The 14,822-nt window shown below is 43.6% G+C and overlaps 1 protein-coding gene across 2 annotated transcripts in view; it reads right to left on the minus strand.

Moving 5' to 3' along the window:
- Positions 1 to 14,822, minus strand: part of L2HGDH (L-2-hydroxyglutarate dehydrogenase) — a 265,162-nt gene that overhangs the window by 88,922 nt on the left and 161,418 nt on the right. For both annotated transcript variants that reach the window (XM_069638978.1, XM_069638979.1), the window contains exons 4-5: positions 7,477 to 7,608; positions 5,994 to 6,156 (exon numbers count right to left, since the gene is read on the minus strand). In XM_069638978.1, the coding sequence (XP_069495079.1) occupies positions 5,994 to 6,156; positions 7,477 to 7,608 (295 nt within the window). The remainder of the gene's footprint in view (positions 1 to 5,993; positions 6,157 to 7,476; positions 7,609 to 14,822) is intronic.

Genomic DNA, 14,822 nt, shown 5'->3' on the forward strand with positions numbered 1-14,822 from the left:
ATGCCCTTAAGATTGCGATGTACTGTAAGTGTGAAGAAAAACCTGGCAACAAAGTATATCAGGTGATCTGCAAGTCTGGGACCTCCACCCAAATTGTCATACAGTAAGAGGAGATAATCCCGAGAAAGTCACATGCCCTTAGGAATTGAAACTATCTGAAACGTGAAGAGAAACCTGGGGAAGGGAGTCATCCAGCCCGCACCCCACTCCCCCGAAACTGTGAAGGAGCTTGATTGTTCTTTGTTGAAACTTTTTGTTGTTGTAGAATCTGTGGAAGGGAGCCATTCCCTGGAACTGTCAACATTGTCCAATTTGAACTTTTTGGTTGGATTTATATCTTTATGTTGAGTTCGAACATGTGTACACCTTGAGATCCAGAAAATATATCCTTTGCATTCTTTGTTCGTTTTTAGACTGTGAAGGCCATAATAGGGTTTCAGACACAGGACATATTTTGCTTTGGACATCTTGGCACAGAACAGACCCATTAGTTTTAGTTGAGGAGGGGAATAACTCCTAGATTAGGGACAATGAGGCATTTTCCCACCCATTATTATTTTGAATACAGGTTTATAGCCAGAACAATGAGTCCTCTGGGTTCTGCATACAGTACCATGGCCATGATGTTTCAATGGTGAGCAGGTAATGGAAATAAAGTGCTTCTTGATTACTGCTTCTGCAATAAGCTCAGACCTCACTGAAGGTGAGGAAGGGGCTTGCATATTATCTCCTTTTAGCTTGTGTTTTCAGTTTTATTAGTCAGCAGGACTGATCCTTTGGTGGTTTTCATTTTATTTGGTATTTGCACTCTTGTCTCTACACCCATCATCTCCTTTGTTTTTCCCTTTTTCACCTTCCCTATACAGTGTGTCTAGGGCCTCGCTAGATCTCTACTGAAAGATTTACACTATGGACTTGTCTAGGCGAAATAATTGTGCTGTTTACTAGAGAAGCATGAAGTTTGGGACACTTGCAACATACCATATGTCTCCCAATTGCTGTTACAGTTCCGAAATGTTTGGACAATTGTGAGATTGACGGCAAGTCAATGTACAAAATGCAGAGCTGACATCTCCATATATATTCCAGGTGTCCCGGGCAATTCCCTTGCTCTGCCTCCAAAAAAGGACAGTGTCGCATCCAGTAATTGCGTGGAATATTGCTAAGGGGGTACAGCAATCAAGACCCAGAGCTCTTGCCAACTCACAAGCGGAAAAGAAATGGAAGTTCTTCCCAACTCCAAATGCAACCCATAGTTCATTAATGTTCTAACGATGCACTGATGTTCTGGCTAGAAATACAACATTAGGGTATGCAGTGTGAATTAATGTTTTGTTATAGCTTTGCTGCACAGCATTACTTAGGTGAAGTAAGATGCGACTGTCTGCATCTTCCTGTGAGCATGGAGCCAGTCTCCAGACGTTGTCTTGACACTTTACACAAAACACATTGGCATCGTTTGTGATAATCACTTGTTATTTGTGTCAATGGCTGCTGTAGACGTTGCCAAGAAGGCAATTCATCATTGTTTTCATCAATGCAGATACACTCTTGACTGTTTTTAGAACCATACTTGTTGGCTCAACACGTTTAAACACGTCAGCCTTCAACCTTTTTGGCCTATACAAATTCTTCAATCTTGATACAGATTGAAGCTGTGATTTGATGTAGGGCATGAAACAGTTGAACAATTTTTAAATGTTTTTGCAAACCCTGTTCCCAGCACGTTGACAATGGCTGCACCATCAAGAATGGAAACCTGAATTACACAGATGGGGAGATTTGCTCTCTTCAAGTGTGAGCTTTATCAAGCATTACAATGTACGAGACTGTGTTACGGGTCTCCGACTCCCTATCTTTGGAAGTGCTGGAAGTAAGCATGATTTTTGCACCGAAAGAAATTATCCAGGTCATCAATCTGTACCTGGGATGCAATGTAAAGTCTAGAATACAGTGAGAAGGCACTTCTTTTTGGTGATGTCAATTGTAACTGTTTTGAGTTTTCTCCGATTGGAGGACGGCTGAAGATCTGGATGTTGTTCTGTCTTTTAGGCCCTTTGATAGGTTTGGTTTGGATAACAAGTCACTGACTGAGACAAGTCTATTGGTTAAATCCACATTTCTTATTCTTGAGCACTGTGTATGCCACTGCTGGATGGAATGTATCTATTTCAAGTACAAAAAGATTGCAGCTGGTTTCATTAAATGTTTTTCCCATACCTTTTACTGTTCTGGTGAGAGACTAGACATCTTTTGCATACGCCGTCCTTTAATGTTCCATCTCTTTTTAGTTGATTTCTCAAACTCATCAATTAAGTGGGCCATCTCAGGTCAAGAGACCATCCAACAACGCAGAGCTGCTGGGTTTTCTGTGAGGCCTACAGGCCAACCATCACCTTTCATGGGCACATCATTCTGTTCATAGGCCTGATCAATCGCAATAGCAGAAAATGCATGTTTTCAGTTTTAAATAACACATTTCCCCTGCTTGAATTTTTCATGGGTGTTACAATGGTGCTCTTTCAAGTGAAATCATATCACGTAAGTGGACAGGATCCATCTTGCATAATGGATATGGTCTGAAGAACAGAACCAGAGAACAATCTTGGACAGGGCCTCTATATACAGCATGTTTTCCTCTCGCATCACTCTTACATAAAGCATCAAGAGAAGTTATAACTGTAGAATGAGGTACCAGAATTGGGGCTGGGGGACGATCCTTTCCTTACAACAGTCTTCGTGCAATGTTATTTGACAGGTTTCTTCCATGTCGTGTCTGCACTCAATGTAGGCCTGCTGGAGAAGTCCATAGAAACTACTGGCTGTGGTTTCATGTGCCCTACTGGTGTGTGTAAAATGGGAGAATTTTGTAAGCTAATCAGCTTTTCCATCTGTGGTATCACCAGCCAAAACAAGTGCTACAATCCACCCACTTCATCCAGATGATTTTCAAGTACCATGAGAATTGCCATCTCAATGTGGAGCCCACAAAACATTACAATACACTTATCCCCACCATGAGTTCCTGGCTAGCTCCACTGGATTTCTTTTGCTAATGAGTGGAGTGGCAGATATAATGTGATGATTGGCCATTGCTCATTAATTAAGCATTGATTTGCAGTCTTCACACTATCCATTGAATGGCGAATCATGGCCACTGACATGGCACAGTCTGGAAATAAAGGAAGCACAGATCTAGTCTCAATTCACCATCTGTTAGTGGTGGTTCTTGTTGACTTGCGTGGTCGGCCACCCAGGAGATTAGTTAATTTCTTGGAGGTTGCCAGTAGCCAGACCTGTGTCACACGCTCCAGCCACATATACCCTTTCTTCATGGCTTGCTGCATTAGTGGACAGTGAACTTTGCTTGGGCCTTCTTGCTTTGGCTCAGGACTATCTGTTCCGATAAGAGAAGCAGGGGGTGTATGCTGGTGTAGGGCTTGTGAGATGTGCAGTCTTTTCATTTGCACCTGTATCATAATCTCTGGAGATGGTTCAATCAACTGCACTGAAATGATTGTGTGAATGTTGAGACAGTGCTGTTCCTGTTCCATGGAATGAGTCATGAGCAGCAGTGGGCAGGGATTAGATGACATATTGTCAGCCACACTAGTCATATAGACCCCTCCATTTAGATGAAGTCGACCAACAGCCTTTTTCATATTGTACAGATTACATTATATTTCCTATCTCCGATGAGGATTAGCACAGGTTAGAACATTATAGTACACATGCAAGCAAACTCAGTTCCAGTTTGCCAGAAAGGGCATCAAACATAAGATCAAGCAGACTGAAACATTTCTTAGGCAGCCATTTTAAAATAAAAGTCGGCCATTACTGCTCTGGGGGAAATCTGCGATGGCCCAACAGCATAAAACGATGATCCTCAAAATATGCACTAGCCCCGAGTCTCATGCTTCTATCATAAAATGCAAAATTCTGCCAAATAGTTCGCCTGTCTGCTATATTTGATGGGATGTCCTGCTCCACTTCACCACTAGGCCCACCCCTTATATCCAACTTGTTCCTTTGGCTTGTCATTACTAGAGCATTGTAGCGAAGCAGATGACGTCAACTTTAGTGCCTGCCCTGTCACCTCTGTCATAATGGAACAATAGCAGGAAGACACTATGCACAATACCAGGTATTATCCCAATAGTGCATCAAAGATATGAGGGACGTTATGCACTTAGACAACAGTATCGATTGTACCCTCGCACTGATGTGGTGGAAGGATGTTGGCATACACCACTGGACATAGAAGAGCGGTAAGTGAAATCAGACCAGAGCAAAGTGACGTTATGAAGAGAAGACACTAAGACATACTGAAATGATATGCAAAAACTTAAAGAATGATAATGTAACTGATGTAACAAGAGAAACATAATTGCAGAGACAGAGAAATCATAATACAATAAGAAGATATGAGGAAAGCGGCCATGATGGAAAGATGGACTTTGGATCATGTCAAAACTACCTCAGAGACAAACCAAGGCTGTAAGCATGAAAGATGCTGAATAAACAGTTTTGTGCAAGGAACAAAGGATATCTGTTTGGCTGAAACGGAGGATGACACATCAAGAAATAACTGGAAGGTGCAGAGGGAGTCAACATGGATAATCTATGAGCAAAGGATACATTTCTGTTCGATTAAGAAGAACGTAAAAACATTTGCAAGTGCCAAGTATTGAACAATCAAGGATGCAGAAAACATTTGTAAGATGGAGGGCCAAGTCTCCAGAGGCCAAAAGGAGTAAAACAATCAGCATAATTAAATCAAACAGCAGTAAATAAAAGGTTGAAATTGACAAATTCGTGGTCTACTGGCATGTGATGCGAGACTCGAAAACAAGGCCTATTCATTAAGCTCCAATTGAAGATAGTGATGTAACTACACTCCCTTAAAAGTCCCAGTGAAAATGACAGTCAGCAAGGTCAGCTATAAAGAAAAAGCCTTGGCTCATGGTCTAATTTATGAGAGATGGTAGGCTGACTGACCAATGTGAGCAGTCGTCTTGACATTTCCTGCACCTGGGTTTCGTTTTGCTTACGTGCTGCTAAGAGCCGAATGTCCAAGGTTAGGAGAATATGCCAAACAATCATAAGAGGCTCTGTAGCAGCATGCTATAGAATATTGCAGAAGCCAATCCGCTGTAATTGTTTCCCTATAATCTGTATTATACAAATTTAGAGGTAGTTCGAGGCGTGCCTAATAGATAAGGGACAGCCAATGATGTTATTAAAACCTATACACACTATAGGTATATGTGTTCCCTAAACCAGTGCCTCCCCTCGATAGGTTTAATTATTTGTCAAGTAGGAGGACGTCATAACTGACATACATCGAAGTATAAAGTCTTTGTGTAATGGAAATGTATTTGAGAGTGAGTGAGCTGCAATTTGTATGGTCACCAGAGCTCCCTTCTTTATTTGAGCTGACAATAAACTAGTACTTTGCTATTTTCTTTGAGTGTGTCCTGTTATTTGGATCCGAGATCGTTTATGATGGTAATTCCATTCTGTGCATGAGAAACACTCAAAGGTGTTGGTGCACAGCCTCTTCCTGCAACCATACACACTCAGATTCTATGCGAGCAGCAGCCGAAGCAACACTTAGGAGGCCACATGTGGAACAGCAGGAAATGCATTCACAATCAAAAAGGCCATGTTTAACAAATGCTCACGCAAGGACGCAAATGGCTGAAAGAGTTAAAAGGTTCATGTTCGTACAAGATTGTTTTCAGGGGGATGTACAGGACCTATGTGGTCCCAATTTGACTTCTTAAAGGGAGTGGAAAGACGCAAAGGGGGACATGCACTCTAATTAGAAATCTGACTCAAGGCTTTGCTCATCTTCAGAGTTCCCATTGAATATAATATACTGTTTGGACATGTACACCATGTACAGGGTGCAGATGTGATTGCATTTTCAAATCCAACAATGAAATTAATGAATTAAGGCATGACTAATACCCAACGTAAGGAAAAATTACCTTCTTGATCGTCCTCTGCGCTTTCATTCACGATTTCAATACCATTTACTTCAAATTCAGTCAGGACTGTTCCGCCAGCTTCCAAAATATCTGTTGTGAAGGACTGTGCCACCTCCCTGTAGTTCACAATGCCAGTGTGAGGTGAATCGAGAGCCATTATGCCCTGAAATAACAGTACAGCAGTTATCAGGCTGCAGGAAGGAACTTTAAAATGTTACAATGTTTTGCAACTGTAGCACACCTACAAGATATCAGTCAATGTAAACTTCATACCCTAATGTTTTCTAAGCAAATATTGGCATACACCTTAATGTTAAATGTGTACCTCTAGTTTCATACTGAAAGTTTTTCTGTTTCATAATGCAAACAATGGGCAAATAGTCAGAGACCTACAAACAAGTAAATGAATGGGATTTTTCCTCACCTTGAGTCAATGCCACCAACCTTAGATACGAGGAGTACTTTGTTTCTCAGTCATGCGGACTCCAGTCTTATTTTTGGGTCTATAAAGTGTGAGTCAGACACACACCACATCACCAGTTTCACTGAATTACATTAATTGGTTGCATGACTTTCAAGACTCACTTTTTCACTGGCGCCTCCACAATTTAATACCCTACGACTCTAGAGAACTTGCCTCTTGTTAGGTTTCAAGGTGTGTCAAACATTCCACAAATGTACTCCTTTTGACTATGCAGAGGGCTAGGCTGTGCAAGGGGTAGGGGTGTCCATAGTAGCCTCAGCTTGTGGAAGGCATTGATGATAATCCGATTGTGGTAGGTCAGAAGAAAGAAACAGACTAGTTTTTGGCATTCTTGAAACTCTTATTAAAATATTAAGTGAAAAAGGCCTCACTATCCTCTAGTCTATGGATTTCCCTGCGTAAACAAACAAACTTAGGTGCTTGTCATCTGTTGTGAAGTCCAAAGTAAACAGGCTGTCCTCCATACAAAGCGAAACTGCTCTGCTCCTACCACTAAGACAAAAGATCAGTAGAATGACTCTTGTCTCCTGGATAGCTTTCCTCAGCCTTAGTACACAATGAATATTACCCACTCTTACAGCTCAGGGAGTCTTGATTCTATTAAAGACACAGAGACAAGCATTATGCGTCACTTCTATATTTGCCACTCTCCAGCAGCTTTCAAAACCTATACATTGATTTTGAACATTTTCAACTGTAAACCAACATACTCAGAAAACTCATAGAAAAAGTAACTACCCCTTCTCATAAGTCCTTTCCTTCCAGTAGTTTCTGAGTTTACAACTTTGACCAATTAGCACCCTCTTCTTCTCCATACGTCATGTCCTGCCTACATCCTCTCCTCTTATTTTGGGTGTCCTGCAACTGATACTTCCTTTTAAGAACTGTACAACCAACTGCAACAGTCCAAACCGACTCTTAACATTCTGTCAACTGACTCTGAGCATAACTGGGTTCACTAGGAAGGAACATCTTTGTCTAGTCAAGAGATGTACTTACTCTGCAGTAGGGCTCCTTCTCCTTTATTTCTTTTGCACTGATCAGCTTCAAATCTCGAACATTGTTCTCGAGGCCTCGTTCATACAGAGCTTTCAGTCTGGGGATTTCCTCTTGCTCGACCGCTACAATGAGCTGCATAAAAAAAGTATTTGTTAGGCCATACACTGCAAACTGATCCATACACTCAATACTCAAGCCACGTACATGAATTATGCTGAACTAAAGGCGCAGAGAATATGAAAGATGACCGCCAATGGCTATCAAAAAGGTACATTGTTCAGAGCTTGTTTGGAGACCCTAGACAAGATCTTGGTTGTCCAACCTGCAAGTGCATACCTGCAACTCATGTCTGGACCTTGATTCTGTGGTGAAATACATCAGTAAGGACTGGAGGGGCACTGTAGTTATGCATATTTTTCATGTGAAGAGTATCCCTTCTACTGCTTTCTATAATGTTAAAGACTATGGAAATATAGACCATTACCTTCACTGCAATTCCAGTATTCAATGTCTTTGCTCTCCCGCCTTCATAATTGATTAAAATGTCTGAATTGCAGTCAAGACCAAATGAACTAACAAAGAATGCTCCAAGTTTCAATCGGTACCAAGCACAAGCGTCTCTCTGCACAGTTAAGCGCCCCCCACCCTCATGCCACAATCCCAGTTTGTACAGGTTTCCAACGTGTTTGCAGCAATGTTTGTTCTGGCCTGTTGGCTGGGAGGAGGTAGAAAAGGATGCTGAGCAATAAATAAGAGCACTGAAAACGGCAGGAAATATATTCACTCTTTCGTCATGCTCAACCTTCTTTCGAATTGGATTTCACACACCAGCTGGAGAAGACGGCTGTGGTGAAGTGCCGTACTCATCCATGAGACCAACATAGTCTTTCCTCCAGGTCCATGGACATGAAATGCTGCCTGCAGCCCTGGGGTAAAAAGGGCGGAGAAGCCAGTGAAAAGAGGGAAGAGGTTTTACAATAGCATTTAAAGACAGAGGTTGGTCTTTAATAGGAGAAGAGGGATACCATCTCTCTCCTGTTTCATCCTTGACCCTTCTCTTCTTCACCCTCCTTCTGGTGTTTCTAGAGTGGTAATATCTCTGGGCCTTTTCCTGGTCAGTGGGACAGGGATAGCAATAACCCATAACCGCCTCTGGGATAGAGGGTTCTTCCTGAAAGGGAAATGCAGAATATCACATCTTGCCTGAGAACATCTCAATCCCAATCTCCAAGGACCATCCACCCAGGTGATCTCTCTCACGTCTCCACCCCCTGGGTCGAGATCCAAGAACAATGGCCTTCTCCTGACCACCTCAGAAGAGGACCCAAGGGGAGTAGGTGTGAGGACGCCCTCAGGTTTCTCACATTGTGCACAGCAAGTTTATCATCAAAGTGAAAATAGAGGTTCTATTTTAGGGGGAGTGTTGGTGAGCCAATGACGAGAGAATGAAGAGGAAAGTGGGGACGCTGGAATAAGGATTCCTGATGGGTCTTCTCTCTCCAGTCAGAGTGAGTTTGCTGAAATTCATCCACCCATGAATCGCTTTGTGACAGATGTGGAGAGAGATGAATAATGACCGTTGAGAAGACTGTCGGGAGCTAGTTCGAGGGAGGCGTCTGGCTCTTGCCACTAACTGGGTGCCGTCTGCAAACATCTGGAATTCTTCAAAGATCAATTGATGTTCATGAGCGGTTCCACATATGCATTAAAGAGAAAGAGAACATGGTGAGCTTTGAGAAACTCTTAAGACTAGATTGATAAGATAGGAAAGGGCCAAATTTAACTTGTTGGCATCTTTCAAATATGAAGGTTTTTCGCAAACCACAGGCCGAGTCTGATCTTGAAGCAGCCATGGAATTGTATAAGGAAGAAAGAATGGTTGACTGTGTCAATAGATGTCACCAGATCAAAGACGATGATGCAAACGGGTTGGACAGTCAAATACCTCAATGAGGTGTTCGCCGATGTCCAGAAGGGCTATTTTGGTTTCATGTGAGGGCCGGAATTCTGATTGGTGAGAATCCAGGCATTGGTTTATTTTAACTGGCTGTAGAGCTGCTTGATTCAGGTTTCTCCATGACTTTGCCAATTCGGAGTGGGGGCTGTCGAGATTGGAGATGGGGCAATAGTTGGCAGGTAAAGAAGGATCCAGCAAAGGCTTCAGGCTTCATGTGGAGGGGAGTTACTATGGCATGTTTCAGTCGGGTAAGAAAGACGGCCCCTTACGACGACTGGTTGATGATAACTGAGAGGGTCTCGAGTCAGGTGTTCAGCCAGAACAATGGAAACAGACACCAGGCAGGTATCTATGAGGTATGCAGAGTGGCCGTGTAAAGACTGGAGGGGGGTGTCTGTACTTCTGCTCTCTATATGGTAGAGGAGAGGCACAGAGGACCCCAGCCAAGAATCGCTATTCGGTAGCTATGGTCGAGCAATCAAGGCCTAGCTTCTCAGGAGGTGATGTAGGCTGGTTCTTAAGTACAGTGCAGTCCCCAAGCCCCCACAAAGGAATGTCCACACACTGTATTAGTTAAAACACAGTCTTTATATAATTAATATTCAAGGTTATGTACACTATCACAATAACTCACTTTGTGCTCAGAAAATCAATAATGGTAAATATATACAGTTCTAAAGTGGTACCACAATTATTATTAGATCTCATTAAAGTGCATCAACTATACTGTCAAAATGCCACTGAGATCAATAAAGAGGAAACCAGCAGTAGAGAGGGGAAGGAAAGCAAGATGGTTGAACAATTGGCAGAATACTGGCCTTTACCAACTAGGCACAATTCTGTGTGGAGATCCCCCCACCTGGGCAACCTGTAAAGCAAAGATGTATCACAAGCCCAGTCCATATATTGTTCTACGAGTCTTATTTCCCTCTACAATAGTTCTACAGCCCCAATGTACCTGGAATTGTAGCGTTCGTCGTCGGGTAATCGACGGCCCTTCTTGAGTGCCCTCCCTTTACGGAAGGAGTCAAGGGTCGTCGAACGTCCGACGGAGAACAGGGTGAACTACGGCGGTGAAGTGGCAGCTTCATTCCTAGCGGTGCTCGACGACGACGGAGCGTTGGCGTCCTGCAAGGAGGAGGCGTGCAGGGCGCCTCGGTGACGGTAGTTCTGAATCGCAAAGAGATGTTGAAGAACTGTGGCCCAGCAAGGGCGTCGAGTCGTCAGCGTCTCTGTGGTCTTTAGGTGGCAGGAAACCCACCGGCGGATGCTCCTCGGCGCGTCGACGGTCGGGCCTTCTCCAGCGGGAAAAAAGCAGGCGGCGATGTAGATAAGAGCGTCCTTGGATCAAATGAAGTTCTTAGGCAAACAGGAGCACGGCGTCTCCAGTCAGCGACGGCGGTCGTCAACAGAGACGGACAACAGACCGGGTGCTTCTCTTTGGGATTCCGCGGCAGTCCCCGTCTCCGGTTGGCAGCCTGTCGTAGGTCTGTCTACCAGGGAGCTTTGGCAAAGATCAGCTGGTGCACAATGGTCCCTCGTAGCTCGGGAAGAGGGCGCCTTACCAGGTCCTCTCTGGGTCAGTCCTTGGAGACACAGCAGCTTTCAGATTGATGAAGGAGAGCAACAGCAATTCTTCTCTTCCAGCAGGGCTTCAAGGTTAAGCTTCAGTTTCACTGCAGTTACTCTTCAGCTTCTGAGCACGAATTCTAGCCGTGAGAGGCCCCCAGATATACTAGTTGGTCTCCCATTCATTCTGCTGGGTCACACTCAGGCAACCAATCGGTCAGAAGGCCATTCATGCAGGCAGGCAGCCAATAAGGTGCATAGTGCATTCAGGCCATTCACTCCTCTCAAGTACCCAGCCATTCAACACTCCATACTGCATTCATACCATTTTCGGGCAGGGCTGTCTCAGTCATTGTGTCAAACACCAGATACTAGACACCCACAACACAGAATGCGTATTCATCACACTCTCCATTCACTCAGGTCCCACCCACAGGGTGTACCCACAACATACAGTCACTGGGAAGGCTCCAGCCAGTCTGGCCTGGACTTCAAAACAACACCATATATGGAACTTCCACCCAACAGCCGGTCAGGGGGAAGGGACAGAGTCAGGGCTTCCCAGGACTTTGGGAAAACAAGTTAACAGGCAATAGAAAGCAAGAGGCCAAGGGGGCCATCTTGTTTCCTATCAGGAACCAACTGATTCACATGGCTGGGCCTGGGTATCCCAAAATGGAGGATACTCAGAGCACCTGTCAAATTCAGCATGGAGCTGCCACCAGCCCATACCCTGCTCTGTAGGCCACCCACAGGTGCCCAAAAACATACACTAGGGGCTCGGGGTTGTACCCGCACCGATGGGTGCCATAAGGGTATCCCATGGGTCTGTACACTAAACCAAAAGAGAGAGCTGCACCACCAGGAGTGCCACATGAACTCCTGCGCGGAAAACACGACAGAACACACGATAAAAAACAGTAAAGGACAAGGATACAGAGGCCCTGTCCCTCCGATGCATTTCCAGCATCACAAGCCTGCTGACTTATGCAGTCTTCCAGGTGTCCCAAAGAGTGAAAGGAACACAATTAGTGAACTGGGCTGTAGTCAGAGAGGGAGTGAAAGAGAAGGAAGTTGGCGGCATAGGCAGACAACATTTTGCTTTTGATATTTGTAATCCTGGCAGTGAAGAAATCTGCCTGAATGATGAGAAGATCAAGCTCCTCCTAGTCGGATCACCCAATAACCTACAGAAACTCAGCCCTGACTACACCAACATCATCATCGATGGTAATACCATCCCCATCGTTAAAAACATGAAAACCCCAGGCTTTTATCTCGACGGCAACACCAACCTTTCTAAACAAGTCAACATGACCGCCTCAACCACCGCCTGCACCGGGAAACTAATTAGGGCCTGCAGACCTGTTCTATCCACCAACAGCTGCCTCATACTGGCCAAGGCTCTCATACAATCGAAGCTTGACTGTTGCAATAGCCTTTACCTAGGTGCCAACCAAGCTATAATCAATTCACTTCAGGTTCTCCAAAACAATGCACTGCGAGCAGCACTAAACATTCCCAGGCGAGAGCACATCTCTCACATCAGAATATCTTGTAAATGGCTCTCCATTCAACAAAAAATTTACCTAAAAACTCTCCGCCTCACCTATAAAGCCTTAAACCACCTAGCCCCCCTTATCTCACTAATAAACTCACTTTGAAGCCGAACACCAGAATCACTAGATCCTCCAATACTCTCTGCCTTACTGTGCCCAGATTCACCACTAAAAGAGCCGGTGGCTCGAGTTTCACGGTCCTCGCCCCTCAACTTTGGAATACCTTGCCGTTGAACATCAAATCGACCAAATCCTTCCAACTGTTCAGGAAATTAGTCATTGGCTGGCTACTGGATAAAACCAATCCCAAGTCAGACTAAGCACATTACAAACTGTATATACTGTACATGCCATACAAATGTTTATCCACATGTTCTAACTACCATTGATTGTATATATTGTTTATTGTATATTAATTCTACAAATGTATAATTGCTAAGTTTATATATATTGTACTTCTGTAACCTGTCCTTAAGCGCCCTTTTACTCCTGGGTCTGGAGCGCTATATAAATAAATAAACAAACAATTAGTTACAGCGATTGTACAAGGTGAGGGAGGGGAAGCAAGGTGGCTGGTCAAACTTGGTTTAATGACGATATTGTAAACTTTAAACTGGGATTCTGTATTATGCGTGGGTCTGCAACCTGTGGCTCACCAGAGGTTTTGCATTGCAACTCCCATCATCCTTCACTATTGACTCAACTGGCTAGGTCTGATGGATGGGAATTTAAGTCCAAATATTTGAAGGGTCAACGGTTGAAGACTCCTGGAGTAGAAGAAAGTGTTCCTTGCTCTAATAATGGATGCAACGGGCTCAGCTTGCTGAGAAGCCAAATTGCTTCCAGTGTCGTGCGAGCCTCTGAGCTTCTCTTCTGATATCAATGAATGTCTTGGAGCACCATTTGTTCTGAGAGTAACAAGGTTTTTGAATGGTTCAGATTTGGGTGGGGCAAGGTGATTGACGGATTCAATGAGGGAAGCAAAGTGTTTTTCTAGGGAGTGTTTGGAATTCAGTTGAAGCAAAGACTTGTCAAGGGGAAAAGTCAGCTGTGAATACCTCTGATGATAGGCTGTGCAAGGTGTATAGTGTTGTGGTCTGTCCAAGGAAAGCGAGATTGGGGGAATTTGGGCAGGAAGGTGAAAAGAGATCAGGAGGTGGCCGGACTAAGGAATGGGTTTGGTGGAAGTGTCCATGATAGATAGCACACGTTTAAAAATGAGGTCCACGAAGTGACCTTTGTCACGGCAGTTGCGCAAAGGTGGTATTTGTACTTAAAATTGTTGAAGATGTCAAGGACATTATAGAAGTGAGAGGTCTTGGTCTCTGTTCCAATGGTGCATTGATCGTGGCCTTTTCCAGCCAACTATGAAGTAGATGGACCTTTTTTCATTCAGGATTTTCATGCCGATTTAATTCGGAGTGGTTAAAAATCATGAAATAACTGATTGTCATGTTACGATTTGAAATTATAGAAAGATTTCTTATAAGGATTATTTTGCTACGTGATATTCTAAAAATAAAGGGATGTGCGTGTGGTCCATCCTTTGCTCCAGTTTCATGTACATGAGTAACTTTATTACAATCATATTGGATCTAATCATTTTGGCCATTGTCGCCCTGAAGAAGATGGGACTGGCAGGACAACTGTACTCACCAGAATTCTAGCTCCCATTGAAAAACATGTTGGCGCGTTTACAAGACCATGACCCATTTCAATAAAATAATTTTGCTAACATGTGCTATTTAATTGTGACGATAGAACTTATTGTGACTATCAATTGTTGGATTTATATAAATTAATTTTCACTATAAATGTAATGTATGATTTTCGAACACATATTTGTATTGTAATACTTAACTAATATGCCAGCATTATTGTGCGTTGGCCACTATTCAATATAGACACTAGAGTTGAAAAGTATTAGATGACTGGGAAACCCACATTCGCAGATTATTTGAACCAACGTCATAGGTTACATAAAGTGCTCCCCCAAATTTGAACCTATTGGTACCATGTCCAAACAATTTAGTTCTCAAGCACAATGACATACTTTAACAGTGGGGACATTCCTTAGAGCTGGTCGGACAGGTCTGTGGTGAGGGTAACTGTTCCATTGGGCGGTCAGTAAATGATATTGATAAAGAGTGAGGTCTTTGGCTCGAGAAGCCCGTTGGAAGTTGTGTTTAAACAAGTCAAATATTTTGGAGGGCACAACCTGTTCTTGGTGGTAGGAGGAAGCAATGGTTGCGTCACCTCGT

The sequence above is a fragment of the Ambystoma mexicanum genome, chromosome 14 (genome assembly GCF_040938575.1).
Source record: "Ambystoma mexicanum isolate Mex_15411 chromosome 14, UKY_AmexF1_1, whole genome shotgun sequence".
Taxonomy (NCBI): Eukaryota; Metazoa; Chordata; class Amphibia; order Caudata; family Ambystomatidae; genus Ambystoma; species Ambystoma mexicanum.